Genomic DNA, 16,838 nt, shown 5'->3' on the forward strand with positions numbered 1-16,838 from the left:
ATGGTATTTGTCTGTCTCTGTTTCAAGTATATGATACCATTTTCTTGCTTGCCCGTTTGAATTTAGGCAACGGTGTAAGTTACATACGGCAAGATATACATAACTTACAGGCATTAGATTACCGGTAGGTGTTTAGGCAATCCATACTGACACCACGGACATGTTTAATTGCATAACCTTCACTTCATGACACCTGAAAAAATGACAATTTGAGAACCAATCAGAGAGCCAGCCAGTGACAGAACATAGGATTCACAACTGAATATTGTAAATGCAGCTTTTTTTTTTTTTTTTTTTTTTTTTTTTTTTTTTTTTTTTTTAGTCGTAGACACCACTACACAATTTCATTTGATTTGGCTCTCAGTTTAGCATCCCTTTCCAGCAGCGAGGCTATATGAGACATGGACCTACGGCTTAACGTAAGATCCGAACCACATAAGCTCAAGGCGGGAATCATACCCGGGTCTCCTAAGCCAAAGGCGCGTGCGCTAACTGCTTAGCCACGTATGAGATCAATCCACTAAACACACAGAAAGGATTATACTTGAATAACAAAGTAAAAAAGAAAAAGGAACATTTTCAGGTTTTTAATCCAAAAAGTCTGTTTTATAAGAGGAAGATATCTATCCCAAACAAGCTGATTTTTTTTTTTTTTTTTTTTTATTATTATTTCGAATGTAGACACACAAACACAGCTTACTTTAACAGTTGTAGCCAAGCTTAGTGGTGTGTTCTTGTGATCTATCTCTCTTGGAGACGAGATAATATGATAGAGAACGCACTACACTTATATGATGAGATCTATGCACTCTGTACACCCGCCGATAGCCCAGATAGTGGTTCAGAGCCCACGTTAATAGAAGGCGATACGTATCCTTTATAAGTTTGGTACGTCATAAAGACGAAAAAAAAAAAAAATACCAAACTCAAACCTTTCGTAACTGAAATTCTCCGGTTCGAATTCCGTGGACATTCGTCATTCTCAGTAGTTTTAAATTTTTCGTAATTTGCGTTCTTTTATGCGACCGTAGATTATAAAAGACGGATGTGGGCATTTTTCGTAACCCTTACTCACACACACCCTCGGTCCCCTCACCCTCATCAACTTACTCACATTCACACTCAGTTCCTTCACTCTCAATAAACTCCCTCACATTCACTCGCTCTCACACTCAAATAATGTTGATGCCCTCACAGTCGCTCATACTCACACTCAGTCGCATTAACAGTGAAATCTTACTGATGCTCTGACCCTCACTCACATTCACCCTTGGTTCGAAACTCACCTTCACTCGACCTCATCCTCATCTACCAAAATAAGGCTGAGCAAAGATGGTTCTCTTGAGGGCAAAAAGGGTGAGGGTGCCCATCTCTGGACGTGGGTTTCGAACCAAGAGCGGGCCTTAAATCCGGGGCCGTGAACACAGAAATCACATTATAATCAAATCTCATAGTATAAGCCATTACCTACCACAATGTTTCGCCTCGGGGAGACCTGAAACGAGCACGCCACTCGCCCCTAACTATTCTCAGTGAAGTTTTCACAGACATTTTTCTTATTTCCACCATAAGAAACCTAGAATAACATTATTTTATCCGAATTCCTGTCCCTCTCTGTGGAATTTTCGGTGGTTACTATAAACGTCTTAATATAACTGTATGTCTAACTTGATAAAGAAATAAATATCTAATTACTTGCATCAATATGATACAGAGGACAGACACATATTGCATCTCTAATAGATTCTTTATAAGTAGAACAGGGTAAGAGCGCACCCACGCAAGGGGCCACCGAATTCTAACCCCTATAAAAGAAAAAAAACTTTATAACTTATCATACATTTCCTCACTTTCTTAATAAAACTATGCTCGTTTAACAAACAAATGACTGACGTAGTTTAGTGATTTGAACCTAGATTTCAACTGTATTCCTTCTCTTCTTTCAAAAGCAATCTAGTTTTTTCTTTTTTTTTCCCCTGAAAATATGGATGACAGTCTTTTCGGGTGCAGAACAATACCCATTCAATATTACAAAGACATAGTTGACACCCCCAAACCAAGGGCGCCGATCCTGGGGGGCAGGGGGCCTGGGCCTCCCCAAAGCTGATGTGGGCCCCCTATTGTATTTATGAATATACAATATTTGGCATAATTTGAATGCAATTTTCCTTAAAATCATCAGATATATATCCAGATATATACCTTCTGCATCTGACTGCCCCCCCCCCCAATTTACAGAGAAATCGGCGCCGTTGCCCCAAACTTTGAATCCCTCCCAACAGAAATTGCTGGTGCGCGCCTGGAACAGCGCATCCTCTTATACCGCCCCTTTCATAATCTTACTTGAATAGTTTTGATTAATTCTTGCAGTCACAAGTATTTTATGGACCAAAATATAAAATGGAAGACGTAACTTACCTCCACGAGCCATGAAACAATGGGAATATCTGTGGTAAGCTGTAAGATGCAAATCACTCCGCGAGACAGTTTATCCGCATTTGATCGGACATCTCACGGCAATTGAAGGATAAAACTCCAGGAGGCAGAGAAGAACTTTTCTTTTTTTCACATGCGACGCAAGCGCCTCGCACGGACACGAGTGAAATTATGTGTCGTGCCAAAATGTGTTGCATGTCAGGAACTTTGTGATTTAGTTTCAGTATTATCGGAGATAAAAAGAAGTTACATAAGAGATTAGAACTCATTTCTTTCACCAAACTTTAGAAGATAATGGTACCCAAATCATAAATAGTTATAGGTGTACTTATAAAAATGAAAAATGGTTGAAAATTAGTACTTTGCCATCAGCTATTTAGTTTTATTTTTCACTAATTTCTTTTAACCGGCGCAGGGGAAGGGTACGTACACGTAGCTTAAACTAGAGAGCATAGGATTATTTTTGGTTTTCAGCAAGTAGACTAGAGGTTCCCCTACAAGTAGATTAGTCATAATAATAATAATAATAATAATAATAATAATAATAATAATAATAATAATAATAATAATAATAATAATAATAATAATAATAATGGACACCCTGCCATGATGGACCACTTGCCGTAAAGTGAGAAGCTTCTAGATAAAATTGACCTGAGAGCTCCTTCGAGGCTAAGTGGTTAGCGCACGCGCCTTTGGCGTGGGAGACCCGGGTTTGATTCTCGGGAGGAACTCATGTGGTTCGTATTCCACGTTCATCAGTAGCTCCAGTCTCATATAGCCTCGCTGCTGAAAGGGACGTTAAACTCAAAATCATCCAACTTGCCCTCAGCCATTTTCTTCGTGTTGGTATAGCAATTTAATACCGTCTTTCAATAATTGTAGCTTCTTCCTCTCTTCCCTCTTTTTCCTTCCCTCCTACGTTCTATCAGCGTTTACCTATGGTGCATAGGGTAATTAGTTCGAACCCAGCTCGCGCCAAGTGAACTTTGTAGTGGACAAACACCATGTGCGTGAGTTTTCTCGGGGATTCTCCCGTTTCCTCCAACTTTCTTCAATCAACCATATCATTGATTTCTCGGCATCACCGTCTCCTTTAGCCTAGCCGGCATAAGCATGGAACGTAAAACTGAAACATTTCACTTTTTTCCCTACGTTCTAGCACCTCATCAGGATAGCACTCCTTATCATACAATATCTTAACGCGATATTTTTTGTAAATCCTAAGCAAAATTTCATTGGTGGATCTAGAAGGTTAAACACTGTTGGAGCAGAGAAAGCCAGAACCCAGAACATAGCTATATTGTGCATTTACGCAAGTGATTTTAATTTGAAATTCGTTTACGTACGTCGTTAACAGGAACTAGGAATAAAAAAATGAATAATTCCTTTCACCAGTTACAGTTCGACATAAAGTACGAATTAGCAATTAAGGATGGTTTAAAGGGACAAGTTTTGTCGATAGATGTCACTACAGTCTTCGTATATCTCTCATGTGTTTTTTACCTTTTACGAAAATTCACGATTTCTCTGACAGATTTCAACCTAGAAACTTCAAATTTTTAGAGAAGTAACTTCATAACTTATCGAAGGCAACAATCCGTGCCGATTTTTTATTTAGAATTTTCTTCATTCTTGAAACAATTATATTGTTAAGGGTTTTGATGTCCATTTCAACAATCAAACTATTTCAACAATGAAGAAAATTCTAAATACAAGATCGGCACGGATTCTTGTCTTCGATATGTTATGAAGTTCCTTCTCTAAAAATTTGAAGTTTGTAGCACGTTCGCTGCCACATTACAAAAAAGCATGCTTAAAAATACTCCTGCTGGCACATATGTGTGCCACTATGTATTTCACCAGATGCCAGTGGCATATATGTGCCGTTCAGTTACCCTGTACATGATAGCTAGCACAATGTCAAGGTCTTTGTTATTTAATGGCGATCTATTCAAATAAGCTACCTGGCACATATATGTGCCATTTGGCAGCGAACGTGCTAGGTTGACATTTGTAAGAGAAATCGTGAATTTTCGTGAAAGGTAAAAAATACATGAGAGAGAGAGAGACGAAGACTGTAGTGACATCTATCGGCAAAACTTGCCCCTTTACACTAACCTTAATACATTGTAGGCATTTATAGGTATGGTAGCTAATCAGATTAGTCACAGGACGTTGCTTCATAAGGCAAAAATTGTAATTAACATTCAGGTTAGAAATTGTGGGAGAAAATAAAGGTTTGATATACCGTACAACCCACCACTATTAATGTTATCCTACACAGAAGTGTCCTGTGAACCTCTATTCATAGAAATCTATTTTTGTCACTCAAAAAACCAGCCACGGGCTAGATCCACCATTACAAAACTTAAGGTACGGCTTATGCATGCGATAAGTTATGATTCTAACTTGATAACTAAAACTTACTTGATTCACAAGACATTTTTTCCTTTTACTTTCATAATCTTGGAATATATTTCCAGTACCGGCGGAAGGGCCGGGCGAGCCGGGCGACCGCCCGGGGCGCCAAATTTTAGGGGAGTTTGGGGGGCGCCAAAATCCTTGCTAAATTTATATTATTGTAAACGATGAACTAAAAATTAACTTTTTCATAAATAGTGTAGCAACATTGGTTACTACCTCATGCCAAGGCCTCACTCTTTATAACAACCCCGGTTTCTTCTTGAATCTCCTATAAAGGAAATCCCTTCATCCCTTCACCTTATTTGTCTATTAAAAAAATCTCCGCTGACAAAGCTAAAGGCTATTGTTGAGAGTTGGGAGTTTTGAGCAACAATAACACGCTCTGACACTTACAACCGCAGCGGTGCCGACAATTGCACTCCTTGCGACAAAGCTATGTCGGCCGCTCTAACAATACACACAAACAATATTGAGTTATTGGCAACCAAAAAGAAATTAGTCCTGTTTGTGCTGTCAAATGTCTCGTGAAAGAAAATTATAAATCAGAAGTCATGTACATGTAGTGCAGGCTTCATGGTGTGCGTGTTCTTCTTTTGTCTCCTGAATTTCGACTCTTAGTAGAAGAATCGTTGCGTTAATGTGTTCTTTATCAACATGTCGGAAAAATAGAAGCCTTCTGGAAATGCATACAGAAAAAGAAGAGCACAATTAGCGGCTGCAAATGGGAAACAGGCAGCAGCATTAAAGAAATTCTTTCGTACTCCTGAAACAGACAATAATGGAAATGAAAACGTAGAACCAGAGAATGAGGAAACCAGCAAGAAATCAACAAATATTCCAGAAGATAACAACACAGTACAGGTAAGGAGGCTTACATTACGTAACGTATTTTCGTTTTATTACGTTTAATAGAGAAGAGGTGTTTACACACGTAGCGTCTTAGCAAGCTGGGGTGGGTAGGGTGGCGGCCTCTCAGATAGGCGGCGAACTTCAGGCTCAAAGAAAGTTCTTTCCCCATTGATATAAGTAGCAATAATTACATTCTATACCAACACTGATGCTTGATACATGTACCAAAGCGATAAAATTTTTACTCATTAGATGTGTATTAACCAACTTTAGCTGTATTTCAAGCATTAATCTATTAATTAAGTAGAGGGCCTCCATAGTCTAGAGGTTAAAGCGTTGGACTCATGTCTACGTGCTCCTGGGTTCAATCCCCGGACTTTCCGCTTTTCAACGGCAGGAAAACGGGGAGTCACATAAATAAAGATATGACGGTCACTTGGCCTGCAAAGCTCCTAATACGCCTGTTGGCGGGTAGTGACGCGACCGGCTGACCCGCGCTCTGTTACCCAGGTGGATGAATTTTTACCACTCGCTATCAGATGGCGTTGGAGCAGGCCCAGGATCTATTGGTCTGCCGTGGCAGTGATTATTATTATTACTATTATTATTATTATTATTATTATTATTATTATTATTAGTAGTAGTAGTAGTAGTAGTAGTAGTAGTAGTAGTATTGTAGTTGTAGTAGTAGTAGTATCGTCTACTAACTAGAATTCTGAAGAATTAAAATGTATGATTGTTACCGTTAACAGATCCCCGTGGAGTTTCGCTATCACAAATTTTGCAATAGACCCATTATTTCATAAACATATCGTGAATAAGTAACACGTACCAGTGTAAGACTATATAGATTATGTTTCTATCCAATACGATTAACGTGACTTAAAAAAAAAATGTTCGGGCTTCGGCAGCTAATTTGAATGCATTTGCATCTATTTTATGAATGCGCTGATTCTTGATGATTTTCACAACACAAAGTTGTTAATGAATACGGAGAGAATTTAATTTTTATGTACAGTTAGCAAAAGAAAAAATGAGGCCATTCTTACCTTGATTCTGTAAGAATCGCCCCATTTTTTGTTTTCCTAACTGTACATTTTCACAATGAACACGGAATATGTAGATTCAATATTTATACGCAGTTATTTTATCATTTATGCATTTTCTTCACCTTTAGAATACAAATTAAATATATTTTTTTTTTCGTTTAAGAAAAAAAACTTTATTTGTAACGTATTAGTTCTTTTCCTTTCCACAGGTGGATCGATCGATTACGAGCATTTCGCAGGAGAAAGAAGAAGAATTGAAATCTGGAACAATTGATATACGAAACGAAGATGGATCATCATTTCCACAGGAAATTGTAATAGACGTAAGTTAAACATTTTGCTACTTGAATAAACATACAATAAACATACACATGAAGGCTTTCCAATCGTGGTTTGAACTTGCAAACCGATTACAGTCAGGTAAAACAGTTGACGCTGAAAACCAAGCAATTATTCGCAATGAAACTGAGCGTTGGAAAGAGGTTCTCAAACGACTGCTGTGTATAATTCAGTTTCTTGCTTCCCAGAACTTGGCATTTCGTGGTCAAAATGACACTATTTACTTAAGAAACAACGGCAATTTTCTCAAACTAGTTGAGTGTATTGCACAGTTTGATGTTACTATGGCTGAGCATTTGCGACGAATAACATGTAAAGAGACACATGTACATTATTTGAGCAAGGACATTCAAAATGAAATAATTGAACTCCTTGGGTCAAAAATAAAGGATAAAATTTTGACTGATTTAATGAAAGCGACATATTATTCCGTAATATTAGATTGTACACCAGACGTAAGTCATACAGAGCAAATGACACTAATTGTTCGTTTCGTGAAGGTAGAACTGGGTAAGGAACTATCCATTGAAGAACATTTTTGGGGATTTTTGTGCATAAATGATTCTTCAGGAGAAGGACTAACTACCACTATTTTGGAAGAATTAGAAAAACTGAAAATTCCTCTCTCACACATGCGTGGCCAAGGGTATGATAATGGTGCCAATATGAAAGGAAAGCACTCAGGCGTTCAAAAAAGAATATTAGATCTAAATAGTCGAGCATTTTTTGTCCCTTGTAGCTCCCAATCATTGAATTTGGTTGTGAATGATTCTGCAATGTGCTGTAGTGAGGCTGTAATTTTTTTTGCTTTATTGCAAGAAGTATACAATTATTTTTCTAGTTCCACATATCGTTGGTCTGTTCTGCAAAAACATATATCCAATTTCACTTTGAAACCTCTTAGTCATACTAGATGGGAGAGTTGTATTGATGCTGTCAAATCGTTTCGCTACCAGTTAGGAGAAATTTACGATGCTCTTTTCGAAGCATCAAAGAACTCAAAGATAGACGTTATGGGCAAAAATAAGGGTTGTTCCCTGGCTAGGAAGCTCCTGAATTTTAAGTTCGTTTGTGTTGTGGTGTTTTGGTATGAAGTTCTTTCTTGTGTTAATGTGGTTAGCCATGTTCTCCAACAAGAATCAGTGGACATTCAGCAAGCAGTTGATCTGCTTAAGAAAACCAAGTGTCGCCTTGAGAACATGCGAAGTGATGAAGGTTTCCAGAATATTTTGGTTGATGCCAAAGTAATTGCTGAAGAGCTCGACATTCAACCACAATTTGAGAATGAACCAAAACTCCGACCTAGAAAAGTCAAACGACAATTTTTGAATGAATCTGAAGACGAACCGATTAATGATCCATACAGTGCGTTTAAATGTAACTTCTATTTTTGCACATTAGACACAATTATCTGTTCCCTGAATGAAAGATTTCAACAACTGAAGCAGCACAGCGAAATATTTGGGTTTTTGTATGACATCCATCCAATAACGGACAAAGAGTATTTACTAAAGTGTTGCAAGGACTTACAACTATCTTTAACAGACAAAGATCACTGTGATATTGACGAATTTCAGTTATATCAAGAGCTCTTACTTTTACCTTCATTTCTCGGTTCTGAAAGTGGGAGCAAACCGTTGCAAGTACTTACATATATTTGCAATAACTCCCTTATTGGGTTATTTCCAAATGCAACTATTGCTCTAAGAATCTTACTAACTATTCCTGTAAGTGTAGCTTCAGCAGAAAGAAGTTTCTCCAAGTTGAAACTTATAAAGAACTACCTACGATCAACGATGACGCAAGAGCGTCTTGTAGGCCTTTCTATGATGTCTATTGAATGTGATGTTCTGTGTGAGCTTGACACTGATACTTTAATTAAAGACTTTGCAGAGAAAAAGACACGAAAAGTTAACTTTACTTAGCATTGTAAACAAGTCAAAGGACAATTTGCATTAAAACTGTATAAAGATATAAAATTATATTACTGGTTGTATTATTTGTATTACGAAATCTTTGTACAATGCTGTTACAAAATATATTTGTATGTTCTTTTGTTCATATATGTGTTCTCTTTCGCAGTTAACAAGGTTGTTTATGTATATATGTGTAAATAAATGCTGTATCGCATCATCAATCTTAATTTTATATAAATCGTTGTTTCTTGAATCGTTCTGTAAATTTCTAATCAGTGACGTAGAATATTTTGTATGCTCATGTGTAAATAATTGTTTCGTATATCGTTAACCAAAACTTACTCTGTGTATTTAACTGACAAAAGTTAAGATCTTACTCAGTTTGATAACTGATTCTTATAGTTATAGAGTTCAAGGAGTTATCCTTTAAAAGCAGCTATCTGTAAGGTAGCATAGCAAATTTAAACTCAGTAATACCAATGGGTTGTAGGGGGCGTCATATGGATTCTTTGCCCGGGTGATATTTTCCCCTTCCGCCGGCCCTGTATATTTTGTGTCTATATGATTGTTATTGAAGCGTGTTTCTTCGTAACCAAGTTTTTACCTAACATACAAGTTAGTAACAGGAGTTCTGCAGATTTCTTTTGGAGTTTGGTTCCCCATGAAGCTACAAACCCTCGCATCCTACATTAATAGGATTACCAACTCTAAAATAATAAAATTATCAGTAATTGCTCACAGTCCTCAAACAGATTAAGAATAATTGTATTTCTACTTCGAAATGATATAGTTGTGCCTAACAAAAATACTGGTCTGCCCATAAAATACCGGCCAGTTGGCAACCCTACATATCAAGCAAAGTTTCCGTCTCATATCAAGTTTCAGTGCTGCAAAGGTACACTCAGCTCCGATTAATCGTTCTAACTCTTACAAGGGGGGGGGACATGATAATTGTTTGAATATAGCTTCGTTCTTAAGTTTTAGATTTCCAAACCATGCTTCCATAAACGTCTAAAGTCTTATAAATGAAATAAAATGAAATATTCAAATTGAACGTCCCACGATTATGCTTTTTTTAGCCTAAGAGAAAAATTATTAATCCAAGTGGCTGATGATGGAAGAATTGAGAGAATGAAAATGGAAGAGGAAACAGGAGTACTCAGAGAAAACCTACGGACACGACTGTCCACCACAAACTTTTTTGGCTGAGGATCGAACTAGGGACCTATGCAACGGAAGTATCCGCTCTCCATTGAGCCTCTGTGTCCTCCAAGTTACAGTTAAAGTCACCGTTACCCTTGAAGATGTTAATTAATTGACTCTGTAACGACCTCCCGCGATATAATCCCTCTAATTGTCACTGCAAAAAACAGAACTCAAAAATTCACTTTCGTTCAAGAGTTTTCGTGTGGAGTAACGTTATTATTAACATTACGATGTTATACGGCCCAACATAATCTTATAATACTCACCAAAGTGATTCTAATAACATTACAATCTTATAATACCCACTAGCGTGATCTTAATAACATTACAATCTTATAATACCCACTAGCGTGATCTTAATAACATTACAATCTTATAATACCCAATAGCGTGATCTTAATAACATTACAATCTTATAATACCCACCAACGTGATCCTAATAACATTACAATCTTATAATACCCAATAGCGTGATCCTAATAACATTACAATCTTATAATACCCAATAGCGTGATCCTAATAACATTACAATCTTATAATACCCAATAGCGTGATCTTAATAACATTACAATCTTATAATACCCAATAGCGTGATCTTAATAACATTACAATCTTATAATACCCACTAGCGTGATCTTAATAACATTACAATCTTATAATACCCACTAGCGTGATCCTAATAACATTACAATCTTATAATACCCACTAGCGTGATGTTAATAACATTACAATCTTATAATACCCACCAACGTGATCCTAATAATATTACAATCTTATAATACCCACTAGCGTGATCTTAATAACATTACAATCTTATAATACCCACCAACGTGATCCTAATAACATTACAATCTTATAATACCCAATAGCGTGATCCTAATAACATTACAATCTTATAATACCCACTAGCGTGATCTTAATAACATTACAATCTTATAATACCCACTAGCGTGATCTTAATAACATTACAATCTTATAATACCCACCAACGTGATCTTAATAACATTACAATCTTATAATACCCACCAACGTGATCCTAATAACATTACAATCTTATAATACCCAATAGCGTGATCCTAATAACATTGCAATCTTATAAGATCCTTTTGCGTGATCCTAATAACATTACAATCTTATAATACCCACCAACGTGATCCTAATAACATTACAATCTTATAAGATCCTCTTGCGTGATCCTAATAACATTACAATCTTATAATACCCACTAGCGTGATCCTAATAACATTACAATCTTATAATAACCATTAGTGTGATCCCAATAAATGTTAAGCATGTCAACAATTAGAACTTATAATTAAGCATGATTTTAGCTCATAGTGTACAGCGGGCCGAACACTCGGGAGGGCACAAGTTTCCAAGTACCGGTAAATACTATAAATTTTAATGTTAGTTTAAATAAATATTTCAGAGAAATTTTATTTTAATGAACGAATACATATGGTTTGTTGATTTCATTTCATTTGTTTTCTTTTACTGAAAATGTATTTTTTTAATTCCTGATATCGATCTGGATATTTGTGTATCCGGATGACGGGAGTTCGGATAATTCTTATGATACTATGTTTTTTTCAAAAAAAATATTAAGAAGAAAGTAATATAAAAAATGTTTAATATTTCTTCTCCTTACATTTTTTATCTAGCCTGAAATACGACCAATGGTAGACCCAGGTAGGATGCAAATTACGGTACCAGGTGGGACGATGATGAGGGTTATTTCCTCCTTAATCACATGTTGATGCCCCCAAAGAAAGTAACTGAACCATCCCTGTCTAGGATGCTTGTTTTCACCCATCTCTGAACCATATTTAGTCATAAAGTTCGAGTATTTTGTTAAATTCCACAGGTGTTTGTCTTTGCATGTAGTTTATATATCTGTTAGCTACCACAGGGGCACCATCGGGTTTGGACTCCCCCTGGCAAGCTTCCTACATTTCATCTATACTCCCTAACTGACAAAAGACAATCTACTTCTATATTTTTTCCCTAAAAATATTGGTGGAAGTATTCTAGAATTACTTACCAACATTACAGGTGCAGAATAACACCCGTTCAGTACCACATACACGTAGTATTGGACCCCTCCGCGCCTGGTTAACTGTATTCCGAAATGAGAATTGTAGTAAACTATTCCTTTTCTTCCAAAGGCTATGACAAACATCTTGGCGTTTCAGCTAAACGAATAAAACGCAAGCTCTGACGCGATGTTGCCGAATGCTAAGGGGTGTGGTTATGAATAAGCACACGAACTACAGCGCGATCAGGTGGCAGATCAGCGCGATGTGTACAAAATAAACGTGGCAATACCGCCGGCCTCTCGTTTGCTACCAGCATTTAAAGGGAACTTGAAGCACCGCCTTCAAATGCCAAGATGTTTGTCACGCCGTTTAATTTTATCCTATTCTTCTAATTTTATACTCACAGCTACTACAGTATACATTTATTTTTCCCTACTTATACATTCACATAGTTTAACTATTTAATTGCTGTCACTTGCAATCTATTCTCATATCATGCAATTCGTTGTCGAAGGTAAATTTGGAGGACAACGTTGCTATAACTACGTATAATTAACTCATGTATGAATTTGCAGAGGTCTTACATTTTGTATATTCAATATAAGTTACTTTCAACACTATATTCAAATACATTCAAAAAGGTCTTGGGTGATATAGGCCTTACAATTAGTAAATTTAGTTGTCAATTGTAAGTTGATTGATTTAATAAATTACTTGTTTAGTATCATTGTGGACATGGACTGCTGATGGCAAGAGGTGTATGATACGGTCGGATAAGTCATCGTAGACCTTATTTCAAACAACGGGACGTGTTTATGTGTGCAGAACCTCAGAGGCGTATGATCGACAGGGTCCCCATTCGACCATTAAACATGGATGTGGTTCTGTGGCCCTGTGAGAAGCAATATTCTGGTTTACAGTGGGTCTTCTGTTGGTGCTTATTTGTCGCATCATTGCTCATAATTATGTCGCCATGTTAGACGTCTATATGCATTCTGTGGTCCAGATGTTTCTGGGCAATGAAGACGTGTTCTAGAATGTGTTTTAAACTAACTAACTCTATAGCCTATGGAGCCTGGAGGTTCAATCTGACGTTCACGAAAGCTCTTCATTGACTTCTGTCCTTAGCCAACTGGATCCAGTTTCTACTTTGTATTCCTATTTCTGCAATATCCATCTCAATATTGTCCTTTCATCTATGGCAAGGTTTTCCTAATGATGGTTTTCCCATTGATTTCCAGTTAAAATTCCAAGTGTTCCTACTTTCTTTAGTGATGAGAGCAAGAGTCTTGGTCTTGCAGTTTTTGCAAGAGTCTTGCATGCAAGACCAAGACCACGATCAAGATCGTGAATCCCGATGCAAGACCAAGACCAAGACCAAGGGGTGCAAGACTAAGACCAAGACCAAGACCAAGACTCTTGCGCAAGAGTCTTGCACAAGTACCGGTACTACATTATTTTATGTATAGAATGGAAAAAGGAAGGGCGGAAAATCATAGCATCTGTCACTTGAATTTCTTGGCTTCAGTAAGATGCCGCTGGAGTAAATGTGTTCCCAGTACATAGTTTATGCAATCCGTGTGAGTCGATCTGCCCTTGTACCATATAGCTCCAGTATGTCGTTTCTGAATCGGCTGGTAGCGTTTTTTGTAGTTATTACTAGTTTTGAAGCCGCACAGGTGTCATTCTAATCTAAGAAATGTGTCATTGGTGCTGGATTACGACGCATTCCTGCGTTTTTAAACAATCACTACTTATTGGAAAATTAGACACTATTCTACGGGTGTGTGTTATCTGGGGTAAACTTAAACCTTTGACCTTCGAGCTGGTAAAGTTTGTCGGATCATCCTGGTATAAATATAGCAAAACAGGGATTTGTTTTTCACCCTTCAGTTGCTTCAGGCAATCTGCTGAGGAAACGCCACAAACGTCCAGTAAGCAGTGGCGGCTTTAGCGGGTAGGCAAGAGCCTACCCAAAAAATTTGAAAATATATAAACGCTAAAAGATACAATAAAGAATAAATATATTTTCCACTATTTATACTAATGGTAAATGACTATTTAACAAATAGCATCAACCACTACTGTAAAAGTAATTTCTTACTGTCATTAATCAATCAAATGTGCATATGTATCCATAAGCAAGGGAGCGTGTCTACCCAAAACTAAAATCCTGAAGCCGTCCCTGCCAGTAAGGAACTGAATGCCAAATTGAAACAGTCTTTCTCATTCAATACTGAACAGACATACCTAATCCTTTTTAGCTTCGAAACAAGTGCATTGATTTTTTTTTTTTTTTAATTAACATCTTGGATTGCAAGACTGTGTTCTTAAAAAATGAGTGATAATGACTTTAGTTTTGTACCACCAGACAGACAATAGTAGCAATGATAGTACTATACATAAAGTTTTCGTAAAGCATAAGAATAAAGTTGCAAAATCAAAAATGCAAGTGGCAAGCGCAAAAAGTAAATTTCATGCGTACTTCGAAGTTGTTGCGAGAAGTGGGGAGCATCCCTGTGGGTTGTGCAAACTATGCAAAAATACGAAGAATACTGACTTATTAATATTTGGTTCACAAATTACTGTAGAAGAAGCCTTCATTATCAATATAAGCTAAGAATCAATTTGTAAATGCGGGTCTACTTTCATTTGTTTTCTGCTTCACTAGATATATATATATATATATATATATATATATATATATATATATATATATATATATATATATATATTTGTTATTTTGTAATTCTGCAATCACTTTTTTTTAATTGTCATTATATTGATTTGCATCAGTATGGATCCATAATTTAAAAGTATGAATGCATAAAAACAAATTCCATTTGTTAATTGCTAGTGAAATAAAATTCAGAAATCTCATTTAGTGCGAAAAACCTTCTCGTTCACTGGAAACCGTGCTGTGTTGCAGAAGCACTGCAACGACCAGTCCCTTTAACTTCTGAGATAGGGGAAAGGAGACTTAACATTCGCTCCAATTGCCGCGCTGAAGGAATTTGGTCGTTGTATGCTCGCTGCAACGCAATATAAATTAGACTCTGTGATGGATTATTTTTCGCTTTTTTGAAACGAATTAACGGATAATTACAGAAATAAAAAATATGTTATTTAAAGTGTATATATGCGAGTATTAGAAAGTATTTTTTTTTTCTGTTCTTTACTACTATTGATAATAATATTTTTTTCTTGAAATAGTTTGGTTGTTGCGCAACGTAGCAACACTAACATTAGCCGCCACTGTTTCCGTTCCTCTTAGGTTCGAATATAAGTTTCAGGATTTTATTTTCAAATATTTTTAGTCTGCGTTCTTCCACCAGAGTAAGCGATTATGTTTTGTAACCATACAGCACAATATGCATGACTATCATTTTATGTATTTTAACCTTCTAATTCCTCGACAGAATTCGCGAAGACAAAAGATTTTGAACTGAATAATAACATGAATTTCCTGCTTTTAGTCGACATTTAATTTCTTCCTGGCTAAGGCTTTAGACTGTGGACATAGATCCTACATATTTGAAGGTATCTATCTAGTCGAAATTATTATTTTATATATTGATACACCCACAATTTGCAGTATTACGACACCAGAGAACTTATTTATTTTCTCTGTATTTACTTCCAAACCCATGTTTCTGTAAGCGTTTAATAAGACCTTGCGTTTCTCTCTATTGTTCTCTTATCATCTGTTATATTTACATAATCAGCATACACCATAACCTGATGAATACCACTCAGCTCGAGGCTCTGGTTGCAGTCTTCGATTATCATTATAGCGTAGTTGAATAAGAATGGCGACAACGCATCAACTTGTTTTAAGTCACTCTTGACGTGAAAATTCATGGGCAAGAATTTTCCTACCCGTATTTTACTTCGGGATTCATTTAAACACATCTCAAATAACCTGACTAGCTTTTTCGCAATTCCAAATTCTGTGATGTGTCCCCCATAACTGAATCGTACGCCTTTCTAAAATCAATAAATAGTTGATATAGGCCAGTAGTTCTCAACCTAAATCCTATCACGATCCCCATTTTATCACATCCTCTTGCCAGCGACCCCTTTTAATTTCTGGTTTGTAATAAGCTTGTGTGGGATTTTTAATGTCCTATTGCGGAGATCTCACGACATCCATCTATGTCTGTAATACACGTGTAGCAGAATTCATTTCTTGTATATAGTGGATGCAGTAACTTCCCTAAAAGCGAATGGTATCTGCTGCCTTAAAAGTAAAAATGTCATTTACTGCATCGTACCTGTGCGAAAGTGTTAGTACGAAAGTTTTCCTTCCATTGTAAACATTGAAACAAAAGACAAAAATATATGATCTGTTGAGAATGACTTGATAATGTGCGTCACGAACACTGAACCGGGCATTGCCGCACTAGTGAAATCACATCATGCGCTTAGGTATCTCATTAGCTTTCAACTTTATTGTATTTCAATATGCAGGTTTTGTTGCATTTGTATTTTTCTGGTATTTCAATATGCAGTTCATATCGTACCCCTTTCATTTAAATTGATTTTTAAACAACTCTGCACCTGTTCAAAATATTTAGTAG

At 36.6% G+C, this 16,838-nt stretch overlaps 2 protein-coding genes across 3 annotated transcripts in view; one reads left to right on the forward strand and one right to left on the reverse strand.

Annotated features, from left to right (window-relative positions):
- The window catches only part of LOC145690736 (ninjurin-2-like), a 125,253-nt gene that overhangs the window by 84,256 nt on the left and 24,159 nt on the right, over positions 1-16,838 (reverse strand). Inside the window, exon 1 of one of the 2 annotated variants that reach the window (XM_081765918.1) lies at positions 2,419-2,553. The exons of the other annotated variant lie outside the window; for it this stretch is intronic. Coding sequence (XP_081622044.1) covers positions 2,419-2,431 — 13 coding nt within the window. The 5' untranslated portion in view covers positions 2,432-2,553. Of the gene's footprint in view, positions 1-2,418; positions 2,554-16,838 lie in introns of those variants that run through there. 2 annotated transcript variants of the gene reach the window in all.
- Positions 7,133-9,025, forward strand: LOC145689602 (zinc finger MYM-type protein 1-like). The gene has a single exon (XM_081763783.1). The coding sequence runs from the start codon at positions 7,133-7,135 to the stop codon at positions 9,023-9,025; it is 1,893 nt and encodes a 630-aa protein (XP_081619909.1).

This window comes from Thermobia domestica, chromosome 7 (assembly GCF_964235325.1).
Source record: "Thermobia domestica chromosome 7, izTheDome1.hap1.1, whole genome shotgun sequence".
NCBI lineage: Eukaryota > Metazoa > Arthropoda > Insecta > Zygentoma > Lepismatidae > Thermobia > Thermobia domestica.

Excerpts from the sequence above, each read along its gene's own strand:
- LOC145689602 (XM_081763783.1), top strand. The coding sequence starts at position 7,133 with ATGAAGGCTTTCCAATCGTGGTTTGAACTTGCAAACCGATTACAGTCA.